This window comes from Chlamydotis macqueenii, chromosome 21, assembly GCF_036417535.1.
Source record: "Chlamydotis macqueenii isolate bChlMac1 chromosome 21, bChlMac1.mat, whole genome shotgun sequence".
Classification (NCBI taxonomy): Eukaryota; Metazoa; Chordata; class Aves; order Otidiformes; family Otididae; genus Chlamydotis; species Chlamydotis macqueenii.
In genome coordinates, this window is record NC_141576.1 from 1427221 (window position 1) to 1444836 (window position 17616).

The 17616-nt window shown below is 62.7% G+C and overlaps 2 protein-coding genes across 9 annotated transcripts in view; one reads left to right on the forward strand and one right to left on the reverse strand.

Moving 5' to 3' along the window:
• The window catches only part of MEGF6 (multiple EGF like domains 6), a 78537-nt gene extending 73485 nt beyond the window's left edge, over positions 1–5052 (forward strand). For 2 of the 4 annotated variants that reach the window (XM_086764672.1, XM_086764675.1), the window contains 9 exons: positions 147–275; positions 695–823; positions 927–1055; positions 1320–1448; positions 1910–2038; positions 2130–2258; positions 2688–2819; positions 3279–3326; positions 3439–5052. In XM_086764672.1, the coding sequence (XP_086620798.1) occupies positions 147–275; positions 695–823; positions 927–1055; positions 1320–1448; positions 1910–2038; positions 2130–2258; positions 2688–2819; positions 3279–3326; positions 3439–3506 (1022 nt within the window). In that variant the 3' untranslated portion in view covers positions 3507–5052. The remainder of the gene's footprint in view (positions 1–146; positions 276–694; positions 824–926; positions 1056–1319; positions 1449–1909; positions 2039–2129; positions 2259–2687; positions 2820–3278; positions 3327–3438) is intronic. The other 2 variants (XM_086764673.1, XM_086764674.1) reach the window with 2 other exon arrangements.
• Positions 5053–5610: 558 nt separating this feature from the next.
• Positions 5611–15228, reverse strand: ARHGEF16 (Rho guanine nucleotide exchange factor 16). 5 transcript variants are annotated; one of them, XM_086764677.1, is made up of 15 exons: positions 15205–15222; positions 13303–13861; positions 12609–12660; positions 12019–12188; positions 11716–11772; positions 11093–11253; positions 10012–10164; positions 9351–9480; positions 8885–8959; positions 8425–8517; positions 7962–8116; positions 7394–7603; positions 7148–7221; positions 6712–6813; positions 5611–6339 (listed from the first exon to the last, which is right to left on the reverse strand). In XM_086764677.1, exons 2-15 carry the CDS (start codon positions 13849–13851, stop codon positions 6200–6202), a joined length of 2121 nt encoding a protein of 706 aa, XP_086620803.1. In that variant the 5' UTR covers positions 13852–13861; positions 15205–15222; the 3' UTR covers positions 5611–6199. The 5 variants fall into 5 exon arrangements, with proteins under 5 accessions (XP_086620803.1, XP_086620804.1, XP_086620802.1 ...); XM_086764678.1 differs by lacking the exon at positions 15205–15222 and adding an exon at positions 14460–14886; XM_086764676.1 differs by lacking the exon at positions 15205–15222 and adding an exon at positions 14374–14886.
• Positions 15229–17616: the final 2388 nt, after the last annotated feature.

Here is a 17616-nt window from a genome sequence, read left to right on the forward strand (position 1 = left end):
CAGCTCCGTGCCGCAAACAGGGTCAGAAACCTTCCTCTCTGATGGCATGGCTGTACAACTCCCTGTGGTGGATTTTTCCAGGGTGTTTGGACCTCGTTCCTGTCTTTTTAGGATTTTTTTTTTTTTTTTTTTTTTTCCCCCCGCAGAGTGTTCCCCTGGATGGTACGGCCATGACTGTGAAAAACCATGCACGTGCAAGAACGGGGGCCAGTGTGACACCGCCACGGGGACGTGCCACTGCCCGCCTGGCTACATCGGCGCCGACTGCGGCGTTGGTGAGTGCGGGGTCAGCGGGGGGACGCGGGGGCGCGCAGGGGGTTCCTCAGCCGGCGGCGAGCAGTGCTGGGCGCGGGTCCCGCGGGAGACGAGATGACAGTCTGCGCTGCGCTCCTTTGCTGGCTGCCTTACCCACGGAGAAATTTCCTTGCTCCGTTCGCTTTATGCCCAAATGATTTCTCCGCTCCGACGGGGCTGACACGCCGCCCCTTGCACCACACCATCACCGCATTGCTCGCTCTCTCTGCTAAAAATGCCTCGCTCCTGCGGCAGAAGGAAACCTAGAACCTCTTTTCCTGGCCTGACCAGTGACAGGGGTCCCACTCCGCTGCCCCCGTGCCACGGCAAAGTTCCCCCTTTCCAGCCTCCGGCTGTGCCTCGGCGTGGCCAAGGCAGCTCACGGTCTTCCTCCTGCCAGGATGTCCCGCCGGCCGCTACGGGAAGGGCTGCGCAGGGGTCTGCTCCTGCGGGACTGCCGCCACCTGTCACCACGTCACCGGAGAGTGCCTGTGCCCGCCGGGAAGAGTTGGGCCCACCTGCGAACAAGGTAAATCCCAGCTGCAGGGCCGTGCGTCGGGACAAGCAGGAATTCCTAAGCGGGAGCCCGTTTCCTCGCCCTGCGCCCGCTGCCACCGCCTCTTGTCCCGCAGGCTGTGGGACGCACCGGTACGGGGTGGGCTGCCAGCAGACCTGCTCCTGCCGCAATGGCGGGCTGTGCGACGCGGCCGATGGCTCCTGCTCCTGTGCACCCGGCTGGACGGGGAAATCCTGCGAGTTCGGTAAAGCTCCCTGGGGTGCCTTGTCCTGCGCCGGCCCCGTAACTGCTGAGCTCGCTCAGCTTGGTTCAAACTGGGTCCGGTTTCCGTTGTGCCCACCGATTCTGCCTTATCATGGCACTTTTAACGGTCAGACTTGGTGATCTTAGAGGTCCTTTCCAACTGTAACGATCCTACGATCGTGTCACAGCCCTGTAAAGTGCAGGACCGGGGCCGTGGCCGGCTCTGCGCCCGCTGAGCAGCTCTGTCGCTGTGTCCATCCCGCAGAATGCCCGCCGGGACGGTACGGTGCCGACTGCCAGCTCCGCTGCGCCTGCCTGCACAACGCCACCTGCGACCCGGGGACGGGCGCCTGCCGCTGCTCCGCCGGCCGCTACGGGCCCCTGTGCGAACACAGTGAGTCGCAGCGGCGGGAAGGCCTCCGGCTCCACAGGGAAAGGGGTGGTGTTTCCTACAGCTGACCCGGAGAGCGGGACCATGGGGCGAAGGTGTGACCCACCGCAGTCGCACGCGTGGCTGTGTGCACCCGTGGGCTCTCCCTCCCACACCGGTGCACACAGCGAGCCCTTTCCGGGCAGCAGAAGCGGGATTTCTGTTCTCTGCATGGGACGGCTGGATCCAGATGTGCCGTTCCGAGGCAGCTGGGCACGCACAACGCCGCTGCGTGGCTTAGCAGCGGCCGAGCAAACGCTCCGGAGCTGAGATGCTGCTCTGCCAAGAATTGCGTTAATTTGGGAGAAAGAGGCTCGCTGCTTCTCTCTGGTGGGCTGCTGGAGGCTTTGCTGCAGCGGCAGCCGCGGCTCAGCCTGCGCTCAAACCCAGCCGTCTGTATGAGCGCTCCATCCCACCCATCCCAGGTTGTCCCCCCGGCTTCCACGGAGCCGGCTGCCGGCAGCGCTGCGACTGCGAGCACGGAGCAGGCTGCGACCCAGCCACCGGCCGCTGCCGGTGTCCCGCCGGGCTGGGTGGCGAGCGCTGCCAGACAGGTACCCCGTCCTCCCCGGCTGCCCTGCAAAGCGGCGCGATCCCAAGGGCTGTCCCGTAGCGCGTGTGCCGCATCTCGCCTCTCCAACGCAGGCTGCAAGGAAGGGACGTACGGCGAGGGCTGCCAGCGGCTCTGCGACTGCCTCGGCGACGCGCCCTGCGATCCCGCCTCGGGGCGCTGCCTGTGTCCCCCCGGGAAAACCGGCCCCACGTGTGGGTCAGGTGGGTAGAGCCACGGCCCGGGGAGGCGAAAGGGGACAGTGCAAGAGGGGGGTTGACAGCAGGCGAGAAGCCCACTCCCAAACTGGTCTTGTTGGAGCTGAATTCTCATGGAAGGGAGATTTCTTTTCTTTTTTTTCTTCTGTGTTCCCTCAAAGAGGGCACCTGAGCAGGGCAGTCACCTCTTCATCCTCTCCCGGTAGTCAGACCTGGATGCGTGCGCACCCCCAGCCCTTCTGTTTAGCTCACCAGCATCACAAGGCTGAGGCTGAGACCTTGTTGGCCTTGGGATGCTCTGATGTCCCGTATCACCCAGCTCAACAGCAGGCTGGGCTGGGGGTGCTGAGGGGAAAAAGCTCCGCTCGCCGCGTGGCAGAGATGCCGGCGCTGAGCCGCAGGAGCAGGCTGAGCCCCTCTCTGTCCCCGCACCAGACTGCCGGCCGAACACCTACGGCCCGGGCTGCGGCCTGCCCTGCCAGTGTGGCCCCGGCAGCGCCTCCTGCGACGCTGGGACCGGCCGGTGCCTCTGCCTGCGTGGGTACGCGGGACCGACGTGCCGGGAAGGTAAGGCGCAGGCGCAGGTGAGCACCGCTGGATGCCCGCGGCGGGGGGAGCCGGAAAAAGCCGCAGCTGCCGGGGGGATGCTGTGGTACCCGTGCTCGGGGCGTGGCTCGCGCCATGGCGGGTTGGTTTTGGTAGCAGCAGTGCCAACTGGAACCAGTAACAGAGGGTGGCACCTGCCTCTTCCCGAAGCCCTCGTTTGGTACGATATAATCACGAGGGAAAAAGCAGGCTGCACGCCGACAGTGCTGTGGGAATAAAGCCGGTGAGCAGCCGAACCCCAGACGTGCCCGTGGGTAAAGCCAGGACGCCGAGCCCCCTCTTTTCTGGGCACTCTGGAACAAAACCATCCCACGGTGGGAAACCACCCGCCGTATTTCTGGCCAAAGCACGGCAGAACCCGTTGGCGCAGAGTGAGCGCCCCGCGGGGCCGGCTGGCCGACGGTCTGCCTTGCCTTGCAGGTGCGACGCCTCGGCTGCCCCCGGCCGAGCCCCCCTCCCTGGGCCCAGGTCAGTAACGGACCCCGACGAGCGGCCCGCGGCGCATCGCATCACGGCGCCGTAGCATCTCCGCGACACGGCGCGCGCCGTGAGGGCTGACCTGTCCCGGCTTCCCTTCCAGCCGCGCAGCCCCCGGCACCCACCGGCTCACCTCGGCCGCCGGGTGGGCTCCGGCCAGCCCAGCAGTAGGTCCTGCCGCCACCGGTGCCACCAAACAGCCACCTGAAGAAGCCAACGAACTATTTAACGAACTTCTTCACAAGCCATGTGAGCGGTTATCGTTTTTTGTGACAGACTAAGCTGCTGCTTTCGGAGATGTCTGAGTGAGGCCGAAGCTCCAAGCGTAACCTGTTCAGCACAGCCCGGCATGCCGACACCGGCGCAGATCCTCGGCTGGACACCAGCGTAGATCCTCGGCCGGACACCGGCAGGAACCTTTGAGCAGTGATGCTCCTGGCCAGCGAACTCTGATAGCGTGTGGCGAATCGCTGGCCTTCATCTTTTGGGTGCCGGGCTTGGGCGGGGGCTGAAATTATGCTCAAAAGTAGGCATTCATGTAACGATATTTATGGGAAGCTGTACGAGAGCGTTGTCAGAGCGGACAGCTGAACGTGCCCGGCTCTGCTGAGACCACGCTGCCTGCAGAAGCACGACCTCACGGCGTTATTTTCCCACCGCGGTTGAAGCCCGGAGCTGGGAAGGGGACGGAGGCAGGAGGAGCAGCCAGGAGCTCCACAGCCGCGGTCGGCTCCCGGCTCGGGCGAGTGTGGAGTCATGGCAAAGCCCGGGGACCACAAGAGCCCCCGGCCTGCAGCCCACCCGGGCCAGGACCCTCCTCTCTTTGCACAAAGCTCTGGGGTGGGCGCAGCCCGGGAGCTGACAAGGTCAAGAGAAACCAGGCTGGAAGAAGGAGACGGGACGGTCCCGTCCCGCCGCATCTGCCTCTGCTGCCACTGCAGCGCAGCCCTGCCCCGGTGCTCGGCCGTTAAATTATTCCCACAGGGGCCAACTGAAAATAATAAAAGGATTGTTTCTTTTCCTGATGGAATTTATTTTAATCTGTATATAACTTGTAATTTTTTGCTAATTCTTTTCTTATTTTATTTCTTCCTTAACAGTATTTTTTGCATTAGCTATCATGATTGTGAAGAAATAATGTTAATATAAGCGTGTAGTGAAGGACCAAAACGGCGTCGTTACAGTCGTGCGTTGTGTGAGTGGTGACCAGGGAGGAGGGAGGTTTTGTCCGTGTGCCAAATGACCCCGACCAGCCCTGCCCGTCGCTGCCGGTTCTCCCGACAATCACACCTTTTGGTACCTTTGCCTTTCGCTGACCGCTGCAGCCGCGGGGCCGGCGAGCGATGCCACCGCGCCGCGTGTCCGGTGAGCGAGGTGCCCCGGTGGCCCCAGGAGAGCACGGAACCTCGCGCAGCCGTGAGCATCGGGACAGCTCGCTCCTGTCCCGTTACAGCACGGTCCCGTCCTGTCACAGCAGGACAGCCTGCGCCACACTCCCGGAGCATCTGTGTGGAGTAAACCGTGCGTCTGAGCACGCGACCACAGCCACTCCTTACCTCTATTTTTTTATATCATGATTTTTTTCCTAATGGGTTGTTTCCTTCCTCTTTTCACGTAGCTAGTGTCTCTCGTTTCGGATCCCATCTCCTCTCATTTAGCACTGATGAAAAGTTTTAATCCCTCCCCCATTAACAGAAATAAACAGAGAGCCTCACTCAATTTCTATTTATCTGGTGTCTCTCAGTGAATTACACTTGAAATGCGCCGCACCCCACAGCGGGTTTTTAGCCGGCCGGTCCCAAGATGTGCGCACGCCGAGGACGAGCAGCGGCCAGGAAGACGCTGCCGTCAGAAGGAAGCTTTACTTTAGGGCTCGCGATGGGGAAGCCTGGCTCCGCAGCGCCCATCCGGCACGGAGCGGTTGCGCTGGGGGACGCCGCTCAGCTCTGCCGGCTTAAACCTGGGACACGCCCGCGCTGCCGACGCCGCGTGCGGTTCTGCTTTGGGCACGGAGAACAGGCCTTCCGCTGGGAGCCGGGAATTTATTGCTAATCCAATTAATCCGTTAGCAGTTCAGTCACAACAGACGCAGGACAAAATGCTGCCCCGGTCAATCCAAAGCCAGAAATCGCTGCTGACCCCCACCTTCTGCCCAGGCACCCCCACCTGCCCACCTCGGGATGGGGAAGGCAGCCGGGAGCCGCAGCATTGCTGCTCTCCGTGCCCCGGCACATCACTTCCCTCCGGCTGCAGCATCCCCTTTCCAGCCCGAGGGCCGATGCCGGGGGAACTCCGCCTGCACCAGCCTGCGGCGCCTGCCAGTGCGGCAACGGGCTGGAAGCCATCACCTCACCCAGCCGAGGGCACGGCCGCCTTCAAAAGAACCAGGAATAATTGTGAAGGGAAAAAAGAGGGAAGAATTGGGTCAAGGAACAAGCCTAGCATATAGATTTAAATTCCTAAAAATTCTTGATTCAGGTGTGCGCTCCCCATGCCCCAGGTCCTCCAGCCACCAGGCATCGGCCCAGACGGCAGCAGGGAGCGAGATGGCGGCACGAGCCGCGCCACGGGTCCGGGACGCGGCCGCAGCCGTTTCAGCGTAAGCCAGCGCCCCGGCTGCCTCTCGAAGCCCGTGCCGGCGCTGGCTGGGAGCACTCGGACACCAGGTCTCACATTCATTTGCTGCTGTCACGGCCGCCACAAAGACCGGTCCTGAACGATAAGATCTGCCGCCTGTGACCGCTCGAGACACGAAATTCAAGACGAGAGGATCTCCCGCTCCCTTCTCGCTACGGGCGCAGTCCGCAGAGGTCTGGAGACCCCCGAAACGAGTCACAACAGAGCACCCCTCCTCGGCCGTGAGCCTACACGTCGGTCTCTATCCGCAGCCGCTCCATCCGGCGCACGTTGCACTCCACCGCCGCGCGGCTGGTGATCTGCCGGGCGCAGGCCTGGGGAAACCAGCCCCTCTCGCCGTCCCTCAGCCGCTCGCCCCAGCACCAGCCTAGGAGAGGAGCAGAGCCGGTCACGCAAGGAGGGACGCGCGTGGGACGAGGGGGCTGCACCGCTCCCCTTCCCATGGAGGAGCCGGAGGCGTCCAGGGAAAGCGTCGCAGCGGAGGAGGGTTTTTGGTGCCTGTTCTGGGGTGGTTGCTCTCCCTTGCGAGGTCTCTGCCGCTGGCTGCCCGCCACAGCCTGCGCACGGCATCACCGGTGCTGCCGCAGCAGCCGCCCGCGGCCAGGCCACCTCCACCAACCCACCAGCCAGCGAGACGGACCCCGCCAGTGGCTCTGAAAATTCCTAAAATCTCAGTTCACTGGGATCACTGAAGCTGTTCCCCCCAGCGCAGCTCTGCTCCCCGCTCGCGGACACTCACCGTCCTCTGCACCCAGCACCAGGACGACGTCAGCCTGCTGCAGGGACATCTCGTCCGCCTCCTTAGCCAGGTAGGCGCGGGTTATCTCCACCTGGCTCAGCTCTGCAGGGGACAGCAGGGACCCCGTGAGAGGGCACGGCCGGGAAACGCAGCCTGGCACACGCGGCCGGCACCCCTGCTCGGCCGCGCCCCTCCTGCTGCCCCCTCCACGCACACGGGATGGGGAAACCAAATCTTATCGACGGCTTGAGGAATTCCTGGAATTTCACTGGGCCTCCAGGAAATGTATTTAAGGGTTATTGTGCACGATAACTTAACGGGAGGCAACTCCTAACAAGCAAGGCGCGGTACCCTGACGGCTCCTCTCCACTGACACGCGCCCTCAGCCCCTTCTCTGGCGAGAACGCGCCCGCAAACGCTCCCCGCACGCCAGTACCTCCTTTAGGAGTGGTGTCAGGCTTCTCCTTCTCTCGGTGCATCAGCGCAGCAATCCACCGCGCCCGGTCGCTCCTGGCAGAGGGAAAACCCGTGTTACGGAGAAAGCCTTAGGGGCGGCATCTGTGTCGCCCGCAGGGGCTGGGAAATTCCCAGCAGGAAAGACGAAGGCTTGCAAGGGAAGTCAGACGGAGCAAACATCACGCTCGGAGCATTCAACGTAAATACTTCACAAGCAGGCACTCACAGCGTCTCTGCTGACAGCACGATCTCCTCCCGTCGGCCCTCGCTGTCCTTCTCCATCACCACCCGCAGCAGGTGCCCGCCGGCCGCCCCGCGGGCCGTGCCGCCACTCCCGGGCTTGCCGGGAGGAGGGGAAGGCGGGTCGGCGTTCTCCATCTTCTCCACCGTGATCTGGTCCAGCGTGGCGTAGTTCATCACGGTGTAGCTCTCCTCGCTGCGGCAAAGACGGCAGCGGCGCCTCAGCGGGTGCGGCCGGCGGCGACCGAGCGGCCTCCCGGTGCCGGCTCAGAGCCCCGGCGGGTGAAGTTCAGGGGGCATCGCCAGGGCCACCGTGGCGGTGAGGACAGGAGCTGGTGCCCGGGGTGGGACACGGCTCTGGGGGCTCACCGGCCGCACACGAACAGACGCGGGGCCGAGGGCTGTGGAGCTGCCCTTCTGGCTAACAGGGGATGCGTCGCTGAAGGGCAAAACAGGGACACCTTGGGAATTTCTTAGGCTACGTGCTGCTTGGGAAATGGATTTTAACCCCCTCGTCCTTTTCCAGGGGAAGGAAGGGGACCAGGCAGCCTCACCTCTTCTTCTTGGTTATGATCAGGACATCGTTGAACACGAAGAGGTAGCAGAGCCTGCCGGCGCCTCGGCGGAAGATGCCCGCCTCCTCCGACAGCAGCAGGTACAGCTCTCCCCGCTTCAGCAGCCAGCGGGAAGCGGAGATCAGCGGGAAAGGCTGAAAAAGAGACGGAGAAAGTCTGACCTACCACCTGTCTCACAAGCAGCAGGCAAAAAAAAAAAATCAGGTGAAGAAGCGGCCCCTGGGGCCGGCCGGGATGGACACATCACAGGCTTTGAAACGTCTTTAAAATTCCAGGAGATTTTCCAGGGGGAGCGGAGCAGCCGTGCAGCCCGAGACGCAGCCCCCCGAACCGCAGCAGTGGGGCACGGCTCGAGGCCGCACACAGCCCGTTGGGAAGCTGCCCGCAGCGCTTACAAAGCCGCAGAGAATTTTTTTTTCCCTTCATTTCCACAACCCCTCACCTTCTTCTTTCCAAACTCCAGCTGTTTCTGCAGGGTGTACATCTGCTCCGTCCGCTCCATCGCGCGAGCGCCCTCGTTGCAGCTCTTCACCAGCTGGGAAAGGGAAAAAACACCACGAGGAGAACGGGGGGACGCCGATCCCACCTGCCCCGTGCCAGCACGGGCGCTGCCGGCGAAGGGTCGGGCGGCCGCCCCGCTCCCCTGAGGAGGAGAAACACCGACGGGAAGGAAGAAAGATGGGCCAAAGAGGAAAGAAGAACAGATGACAAGAAAAAGGAAAAAAACCAAGATCAGGTGAAAAAGGTGAGCAAGGGAGAAGATGTGTGCATCCATTTGGAGCAGAGAAACCTCCCGTGAACCGACGCAGGGAGGAAAACCAGAGGCCAGGTCGGCAGGCTGGGGGCAGAGCGCGGGGCCGGCGCCGGAGGAGGAAAGGCGGAGAGCTGGCCGCCGGCCTCACCTTGCTGATGGCCTTCAGAGCTCTGCTGGCAGCGTCGTACGCTGCGGTGCACGCCTTGGTTTTCTGACAGACGGTCTAGAATTCCAAGATATGGCACTTTAGAGACATAACAAGACAGAGAACCGTGCATCCACCGCTTCCCTGGGACTTCAGGGTGTGACACGCGCTCGAGCCGTTCCCGATGGCCAGCCCGGCAGCGGGACAGCGCTCAAAGCAAGGTTTAACAGCGCTGGGAATCGGGTTTCTGCTGGGGCTTTCACATCGGATACGTGCCCCAGCATCACCATCGCCCCGCGCGTCCCCCTGACCCTCACTCCCAGCCCCTTACAGACCGGGAGCCGTTACCAGAAACCCCACATCCAGTAGTTTTCCTGTTCAAAGGTCCAGAAGTCCTGGATTTCAATGAAGCAGAGAAGGGAACAGCACTTCAGAGGCGCCAAGCAACGCCGCCGCGTGCCTTACTCACATCTAAGAGCAGAGGCAGCCGCGTTACTCTCTGCATAGGGAGGATGAGAAACGATATCATCGGCAGGCCTCCACATTCGGGTTTCCGTTCAATTTGTTTCAGGGTCTCCTTAAACAAGGGGTTTGTGGTTCTGGAACAGGACAAGAGAGCTCCGTTAGCGCCGTTCTTCAGTTATCAAGACTTGCCAGCAGCTTTCCGCGCAGCGCAGCGGCGGCACTGCCTCTGGCACAGCTGGGGCGGAAAGCGGGCCGGTCCGTTAGCAGGAAAAGCACCTGGAGGTGCTGAGGCCACCAAAAGGCAGGCAAAGCTGCAGCTGAGCCCGCACCAGACACAAACTCAACCTGTACCACCAGTATGATGAACACGGCGTCCCTCACACACCCCGTACATGTTACTGGCCTTGGCAAGACCCATCTGACTTCAGGACGTGGTGGCATCACCCCAACCCATCCCCATCCTTCACCCTTCTCACAGCACAACACAAATCCCATCCGAATCACCCGACACAGGCACACTGAGGTCCTGGAGCTGAGCTCTGCTCAGGAGACAGCCTTCCCCAGGGACGAGGACACCACCACCGCCCCGCGAGCATCCCCGCAGCCCGGGGAGCCCGCGTAGGCATCTCCCGCGCGCCGAGGCCTGAGCGCACGGCAGCACTCACAGCAGCTTCTGAAGTGTCCTCTGCTGGTAGACCTCGTTGGAGCAGTAGCTGACGTACGGGCTGAAGCGGTTGGAGGCGTGTTCTTCCACTATGTCGCTGATGTCAGGAATCAGGAGGTGCTCCTGGTGTCGCTTCTCTAGCTCTTCAAAGAAGCTAGAGAGAGGATTTCAAATCCCCTCGCTACGTGACTTGGACAAACCAAACCCATAAATGTTTAACAGCGTTCCCACTGCAACTTTTCCCCAGTTTTCCCAAAGGAGACGAGGCTCTGGATCCCTTCGACGCGGGGCCAGCTCCACGCAGCTGAGACGCCCACGTCTCCCACACGTGCTTCCTCCATTCCCGCACGAGGTCCCTCCTCTGCCCTAGTTCTCCAGGAAGGTTCATTCCCGCCCAGCTGTGGGAAGCCACGCGCCCGCGCAGCGGTTCCCAGGCCTGCCGCAGCCCCGCCTGCGCTCTCCTGCCACGCTTTCCCGCGGCTCGCCGGCCACCCCGAGCATCAGCTCCCAAGGGCGTTTGCTCTCCAGCTCCCAGGGAGCAGAGGCCACGCTCACACTGGCTCCTGGAAGGCGCGGTTTCAATTTTGGCACCCGAGCGATCCCCCAGCCGCTCGCTGCAGCGCCTCGGCTGCCCCGTGCCACGCTTTCGGCAAAAGCCAGGCTGCAGCTGCGCGGCTGAGCTGCAGCAGTACCGGCTCCTCCTGCCCGTCCCACCAGCCCAGGGACACCCGAGCAGGAATTTCCAGGCAAACAGGAGCATCCAGGCACAGGGATGGGGGCTCAGCCAGTTTTTGGTGCCTGACTGCAGCTGTGCAACTGAGCACCACTGCTATAACCCGTTAAAAAAGCGGGTGTCAGGGTAACGGACCCTGACGCTGGGGTCTCGAGCCTGCAACAGCAGGAAGCCTCTGCGGGGAGCGTGCCGCGACACGAGGCACTGGGAAGAAGGGCAACAGCTGGGACGTCTCAGTACCTCCAGCGATCCAAGGGCCGGTTGGTTTTACACCGCAAATACTCGGAGCTCCGGAGTCCCTCCTCCAGGCCTGCCGCGTCCCCAACCCGCGCCGCCGGCCCCCACTTGCCTGGTGCTGACGGTCAGGATGTCGCCGACGTTGGAGAAGAGGTGGTGGTGCTCCGTCTGCGTCATGGTCTCCTTCAGCGCCTCCGACCTCATGAAGTGGCACACCAGGACACCCAGGCTGTGCATGTAGGAGTACTCGGAGGTGATGATCTCAAACATGGCCTGAAAACAGCGGGGCAGGGCAGGGCTAACAGCACGAGCTGACTGACCGAGGCCGGGAGTGAAAACTCACCAAATCTTATTTACGTGCAGGTGGCACGAAGCCACTGGAAAAGACTTTGCTCCAGCAGCACAGCGTTCCCTGCATCGCCTCGTGCATCGCCTGGCCTACACCAATAACCTCAGCGTGTTTTAGCACTTTTACTCATTGACAAGCCGCAGAACTAAGACGTTTTGCGTCCCAGTGGCTACGTCCCACCAGCACCTGAAGGAGCTGCCTGCGTCCCAGCCACGATGTGTGGAGCCCTGCCAACGCTGCCTGGTCCCAGCGCTGCTGGCGGCAGCAGCGCCAAAAACCCTGTACGCAGCTGCCGAGCCCAAGGCCGAGCCCTCCTGCTCCGAGCCCACCCCTGTGCGCGAGGGCTGCGATGCTGCGCTCCCGGCCACGTCCAAGGCCCCTCTCACCTCCTGCCGCTTGCGCTCCTCGGCCGGTATCTTCTGCAGGATGCCCGCTTCCAGCACCTGCGGGCGAGAGGCCAGGCTGAGCAGACGCCCTCACCGCCCACCAGCGCTCCTCGTACGCCCTCCAGTGAGGTCTCGGGCCCTGCCCGGCCCCGCACACCCCGCTGGCTGCCCCGCGGCAGCATCTCCCACCGCCACGGCATCTCTCGCGGCTCCACAGCCTGCGGCGGTCAGCCAACACACCGCGAGCAGCGGCAAGGGCGAGCGGGGCTATTCGGGCTCCGCAGGCTGGGCTGCTGCCCCTACCTCCGGGAGCTGGCTCCAGGTCACCTGCGCCGGGCGGTAGCTCCGCACCACGATAGCGGCATCCGGAGGGGATGGCTCCTCTGGGATGGATTCCTCCAGCAAATCCTCGTCTGACTCATGGCTGATGGAGTTCAGCCCTCTCTCACGGATTTCCTGGTAGAGCTGGGGCTCTGCAGAGGAAGGGGCGCGGGGTCAGCGAAGCCTCTCCCCGCCGCGGCCCACGACTTCCCTTCCCACCGCCGCCTCGGCCACAAGCGTGGCGAGCCAGGGCCAGCGCCGAGCCCACGCTTCGCCCAGCACCAATGAACCAGCAGCTCCCGCTCCCGACGCCTTCCCGCAGCCAGTGCGCCGCTCTCCCGCCTTTGCCCAGCGCAAGGAAAGCCGGGAGGGCTCCAGCCTCCAGCACGGCAGCAACGGGAGCACCGTCATGCCCCGGGGAGTGGGAAATGGAACGAAAAGCCGCTGCCCCGGGGCCAAGCGGCAGCGCAGGCGGCAAAGGGACCCAGGGATGCGCGCGGCTGAGGAGCGGCTCGGTTCCCGGCGAGGCAACGGGAGCTGGCGCTCGCGGGAAGACGGCAGGCAGCACTCACGGTCCTTGAACGAGCCGCCACGCTTCTGCACCCGCCTGCGCCCAAAGGTTCTCTGCAAGAGGAAGAGGAGGAGAACGCGCTGCAGTGTTTCTGTGGCTCTGGGAAGCGTTCAGCTCCTTCAGGAAAGGGGAGAAGCTCCCTGCACGGCCAGGCAGCAACCACCACCCTGTTCTTCCAGCCCGGTTTTTTGCCTGAGCCCTTGTTTGCCTTGCAGAAGTGACTCAGCTCTCACCTTGCGTTATCGGGGTCACGATCTAAACCGTTCTGCAGCTGCCTTGCCCGTCTGTCTGCCTCACTCCCGGACTTTGCACCGGAGTCTCCTTTTCCCCAGACCGGCTTCACCCACGTCTGTGCACACCCAGCCGCCACCTCGGAGCCGCGCACCCGGCCCACCCCGCCCTGAAACACGCCCCAGCCGCCCGCCGAGGAGCGGGCGCCCCGCAGCCGCACTCCCCACGAAAGCCACATGAGCCGTTTCGGGGCTCCGCGGGGCCCGCAGCACCTGCGGGTGACACACAGGCCTCCCAAGGCACAGCGTCACGTCAGCCCCGCCAGCTCCGTGCTGGGCTCGCGCAGCTCCGTAACTGACGGCAGCTGCAGGGAAAAGGCTCTGCAGGCCCCCCGGCAGCAGCCCATCGGCAGGAAAGCGGGGGCTCGACCCCCCCCACCCCACAGCAACCAGCGCAAAACCCACCTTGCTCCTGCCGGGGCTGCGGCTGCGGCTGCCCTCCTCCGACACGGGTTTCAGTGAGGGGACGGTGCTCGCCGGCTCCAGCTCTGCGCCCAGGCCCTTCATGGCCGCGCGGTAGGACATGTTCCTCAGGTTGCGCTTCAGCGTCCCCCCACTGTCGTCCTCCACCTCCTCCTCCACAGAGAGGTCGGGGACAGACGCCCGCTTCGGGTTGGGGCCCAGGGGCTCCCGGCTCGACCCAGCTGCCCCGAAGCTCTGGTGCCGGCAGGGGTTGTTCTTGGTCTTGGTGGAGACAGCCAAGCTTTTGGGGATCATCTGCTGGGTTCCCACCTTCAGGGCGGCCGGGCTGTCCGTGCTGAGGACGACGCGGTGGGGCTCGGCCGAGGGGGGAGAGCCCGTGGCTGGGAGCGAGGTGGTGTCGGGCGCCGTGGTGGAGCTGCGCTTCCCGGGAGGGAAGGTCGGGCTGGGGGGCTCTGGCCGCATGGGGTGGCATCGGTACTCCAGGAGAAAGGTCTGGTCACCCACAGGGCTACCAGGGGCGCTCCGGGACATGGCGGCGGCACTGGGAACCAGAAAGCTGCATAAGACAGATGAACAGCAGATGGAACGACTTTTCCCAGTGAGGCAGAGGGCACTGACGCTTGGCCACGGCCAGCAGACCACAGGGAACCTCAGGGCAGCGCAGGACCCAGCCGCTGCTTTCCCCGGGCGCCGTACGCAGATAGAGCCCGTACAGACGCACTTGTGATGCTCTCGCTGCTGCGCATCCCTCTCGGGGCTGCCCACTGTGCAGGAGCCGGGCTGGGGGCTGCCGAAGCCCACGGCTGGCTTCAGGCAGAGCGGTGCAGGCACCTGAGCGAGCAGCCAGGGCAGGCCCGGAGCAGCGCCAAGCCCCGCGTCCCCCCCATCCCCTCCAAGGAGCCGGGGTGCCGCCAGCCTCCTGCCCCTCCAGCCTCCCCCAGGCCGACCTGCTGGGAAAACCCCGACGGGTGCCTTGCTGCCAGTCCCGTCCTCAAAGCCTGTACCTGCCCCAAACCACCCCGAGGAGCCGCTCCGCACCGCACACAGAATCACCTGAAGTCCCTAAAGCTCCTCATTCGGGGTGAAGCAACCCGTCTCCTCCCGCGCCACGCCGTACCTCGCTCCTACGGAACACGCACCTGACAGCGCTTTACACCCGCTGCCTACCACGTTATATAATTTGAGGAAAAACTATGGTTTAATTCCTCTAAGCTGAGATCTCATCGTCATCATCATCTCCCAGCTGCTCCTTTTCAAAGACCAGGAAACAGAAACCAAGGCTTGAACGCGTCTCCCTGCCCCAGCGACCGCAGCAGGACAAACCAGGCCCAGCGACAACGGCTCGCTGGATCAGGATGCAGCTTGGTCTCCCGTCCTGGATGCGGGACGGGCGCCGCTTGGGCAGAGGTCTGCCAAACGCCCCGCAGATGAGCCACGCACCTCATCCTCCTCTCACCCCCGTCTCGGCCGAGGACCAAGCGCACCCCAAGAGCTGGTGCCGATAACCAGAGACGGGCACACCCCATTTCGGAGGCGCTGGGTGCTCCAGCACCCCCGGGTGTCCGGTGCCGGAACGCCCCGCGTCCCGGGAGTTTGCGGGGACGGCAGCGCGGCGGGGCTGAGCCCCCGGGACACCGCACACAGACACCCCCCCCCCCCGCTGCCCGTGCCCCCGCCCCTGCCCGCACAAAGGCCCCGCCGAGGCCGCTGTGGCCGGGCCGGCGAGGGGACGGAGCCCCCGGCGGCCCCCGCCTCCTCCGGGGGAGCGCAGCGCCGGGGGTCGGGGCGGGGGGCGCAGGCGGAGGAGCCGGGCCCGGCTCGGGGGTCCCCGCCCGGCAGCCGCTGGCTCCGGAGCCCCGGTCCCACCCGCAGCCCCGCACCTACCCGCGGCCCCGGAGCGCAGCGCGGCTGCGGGGCGGGGCGGGGCGGGGCCGCCCCGGGGAGGGGCCGGTCGGGGGCCCCGGGATCCGGATGCGCCGGGTGCGCGCAGCCGGTTGCTCCGGGCGAGCTGAGGCGCGCTCACCCCTCTGCGCCCACCCCGGGGCCCGGGACCGGGCAGGAACGAAGAATTCGCCAAACTGCCGCAAAACCTGGGGTTTGCCGCTCCTTGGCATCGCCGCGGGTGCGCGCACAGCAGCTCCCCCGCAGCCCCGGGACCCCCAGAACCCCCCAGTCCCCAAAGTCTCCTCCCCAGGGTCACTGGGGGTTACGGGGTCACCCCGTCCCCAGCAGACACCGGGTTGTTTCGGGCGGACCGGCGACCATTGCTCACGAAGGGCACGGCCAAGGCTCGCCGTTGCGGCTGAAGCTCCTCCACCCCCACAAAACCTCCGTTTCGGGGGCTTTGGCACCCCCGGCCCTCAGCCGCGAGGCACGGGGAAAAGGGGCTCCCAGGGCCAGGACTCGACAGCCGCCCAGTAAGGCCAGGCTGACGGTGCTCTGTATTTACTGGGAACAGACTCTTCCTTGACCTTCTTTTGCCCCCTGCTCTGATTTTCCTCCCTCAAAAAAAAAAAAAAAAAAAAAAAAAGAGGAGCCTTTTTCTCACTGGTTTATGGTGAATCTCAAGTGCTGTCTGGCTGACAAAGCCCACTTGTCAGCAATATTCTGTTAAAAGACTCTGTTCTCATCTCTCCCAGGCCTGCCTGACAATCGCTCTATTATCAGAGCTTTCTTACCCGACAGATTTTTGCCTTTTCCCTCCGGGGCTAATAAGGAGAAAGGCTGCCAGCCACCACGCAGAGGCAGAGGGTTTCTACTCAAGAGTGCGGCCGAGACCGAACCCTCGCACGGCGAGCTCCAGGGAAGGGCGATTACGCTGTACGTGGGACACCATCACTTGGTCGCGATGAATGGCTTTGTGAAGCAGAGACCTTTCATCGGTTTCGTAATGCGCGGTGTTAGCTCAAAGACCCGGCTTTCAAGTCATTTTGGCTCCCAGGGCCCCCGCCGAAACATCCGACCGCTCTCGCTGGATAGCTCGCTAGCTCTCAGCTCGCAGCTGTGAAAGGAAATATCCTGGACGTTTTTAGACAGCTCACCAATCCTCTGCCCCAGCCCCGACCGCTCCCACCCTCCCCCGTGCAAACCCCCCCGTCGGAAGGACGCGGGCACGGCTCAGCGGCACAACCTGGCCCTTCCGCACCTCGGGGCAAGGAGGGGTGTCCGGTATTTCATTTTTTGAAGTATTACAAAAAACATTTTCAAGTTTTACAAACCCAGCACACAAAACATCAGACACGGTTACCGCAGGGGCGGTGAGGGCTGGTTGCGGTTTTGCCAGGCTGTTCCCCGAGGAAACGTTTCGCTCACTGCGCGTTCCGCGCTGCACGGGCGCTCGTCCCACGTAGCCCTCGGACGAGGACGCGGCCGCGCAGCCGCCCCTCCTCAGGGAAACCCGGGCACCGCCGCAGAGCCCGGCGCGGCTTTCGGGAGGACGCGTGACCAGAGGAGAGGTGGAGGATGGCTTCCTTCTGCGCCCGAGCGAGCCGCTTGCAACGAGGAGGAATAACAACGGTTATTTCTGCAGACGATAACGATGCTGAAATCCAATTTTTCCTTTTTTTTTTTTTTTTTTGTCAGACTCGTTCTTCCTGTCAGCCACCCTGTCAGTTCCCATTTCTGGTACGTTCCCCTCAGCTCTCGGCCTCGCTCGTCCGTGCCGTGCCTCGCCTTTACAACTCACCTTCCAGCAAAGAAAGAAGGCAACCCGTCCGAACAGCCCGGCACCGTGAGATCTGTCGTGTCTCTCTACCACTCTTCCAAGGAAAAAAGCTCACAGGGCCACTGCTTATAAAAGCACACAGGTTTATTGCATATCAATCTCATGTATAAATTCATCGTAGCATTGGAAAGATTACATTTGGTATACATTCCTATTCTACAGCATTAACCTCAAAATCAGCTTTGTCTATTCATTATTTTAAAGGAATTTCTCTACACAAGTACATTTGTCTTTTATCACAAGCATCAAAAGGAAATTTGTAAAATCGCTTTTTTAATTATTTTCTACACTTCATATCTTTTATTTCATTATGCTCCCAAACAAAGCGATTTCATATTTAATTAATAACTGCCAACACTTTTTTTTTTTTTTTTCCTTCCTTGGCAGTTCAAGGCTTCTAGCCTCGGACGCAGAATCTAATCACATATACAATAAGTGCATCTACGGAATTTTTTTCTTTTTAATAAAAATTTCACAAACAGACACAATAATGACTGCTAAACACAAGTCATGCACAGTTTACTTATAAACATAACAGAAGCAATATACAATCAAGAATGATATGGAACAAG

Bases quoted from the DNA above. Each gene is read 5' to 3' on its own strand.
- ARHGEF16 (XM_086764676.1), bottom strand. From the start codon at position 14,396: ATGAGGAGCTTTAGGGACTTCAG. The intron at 12,189-12,608 runs GTGAGTGCTGCC...CTTCCTCTGCAG, and splicing joins TGGCGGCTCGTTCAAGGACC to AGCCCCAGCTCTACCAGGAA. The intron at 11,773-12,018 runs GTAGGGGCAGCA...TCTCGCCCGCAG, and splicing joins CCTGGAGCCAGCTCCCGGAG to GTGCTGGAAGCGGGCATCCT.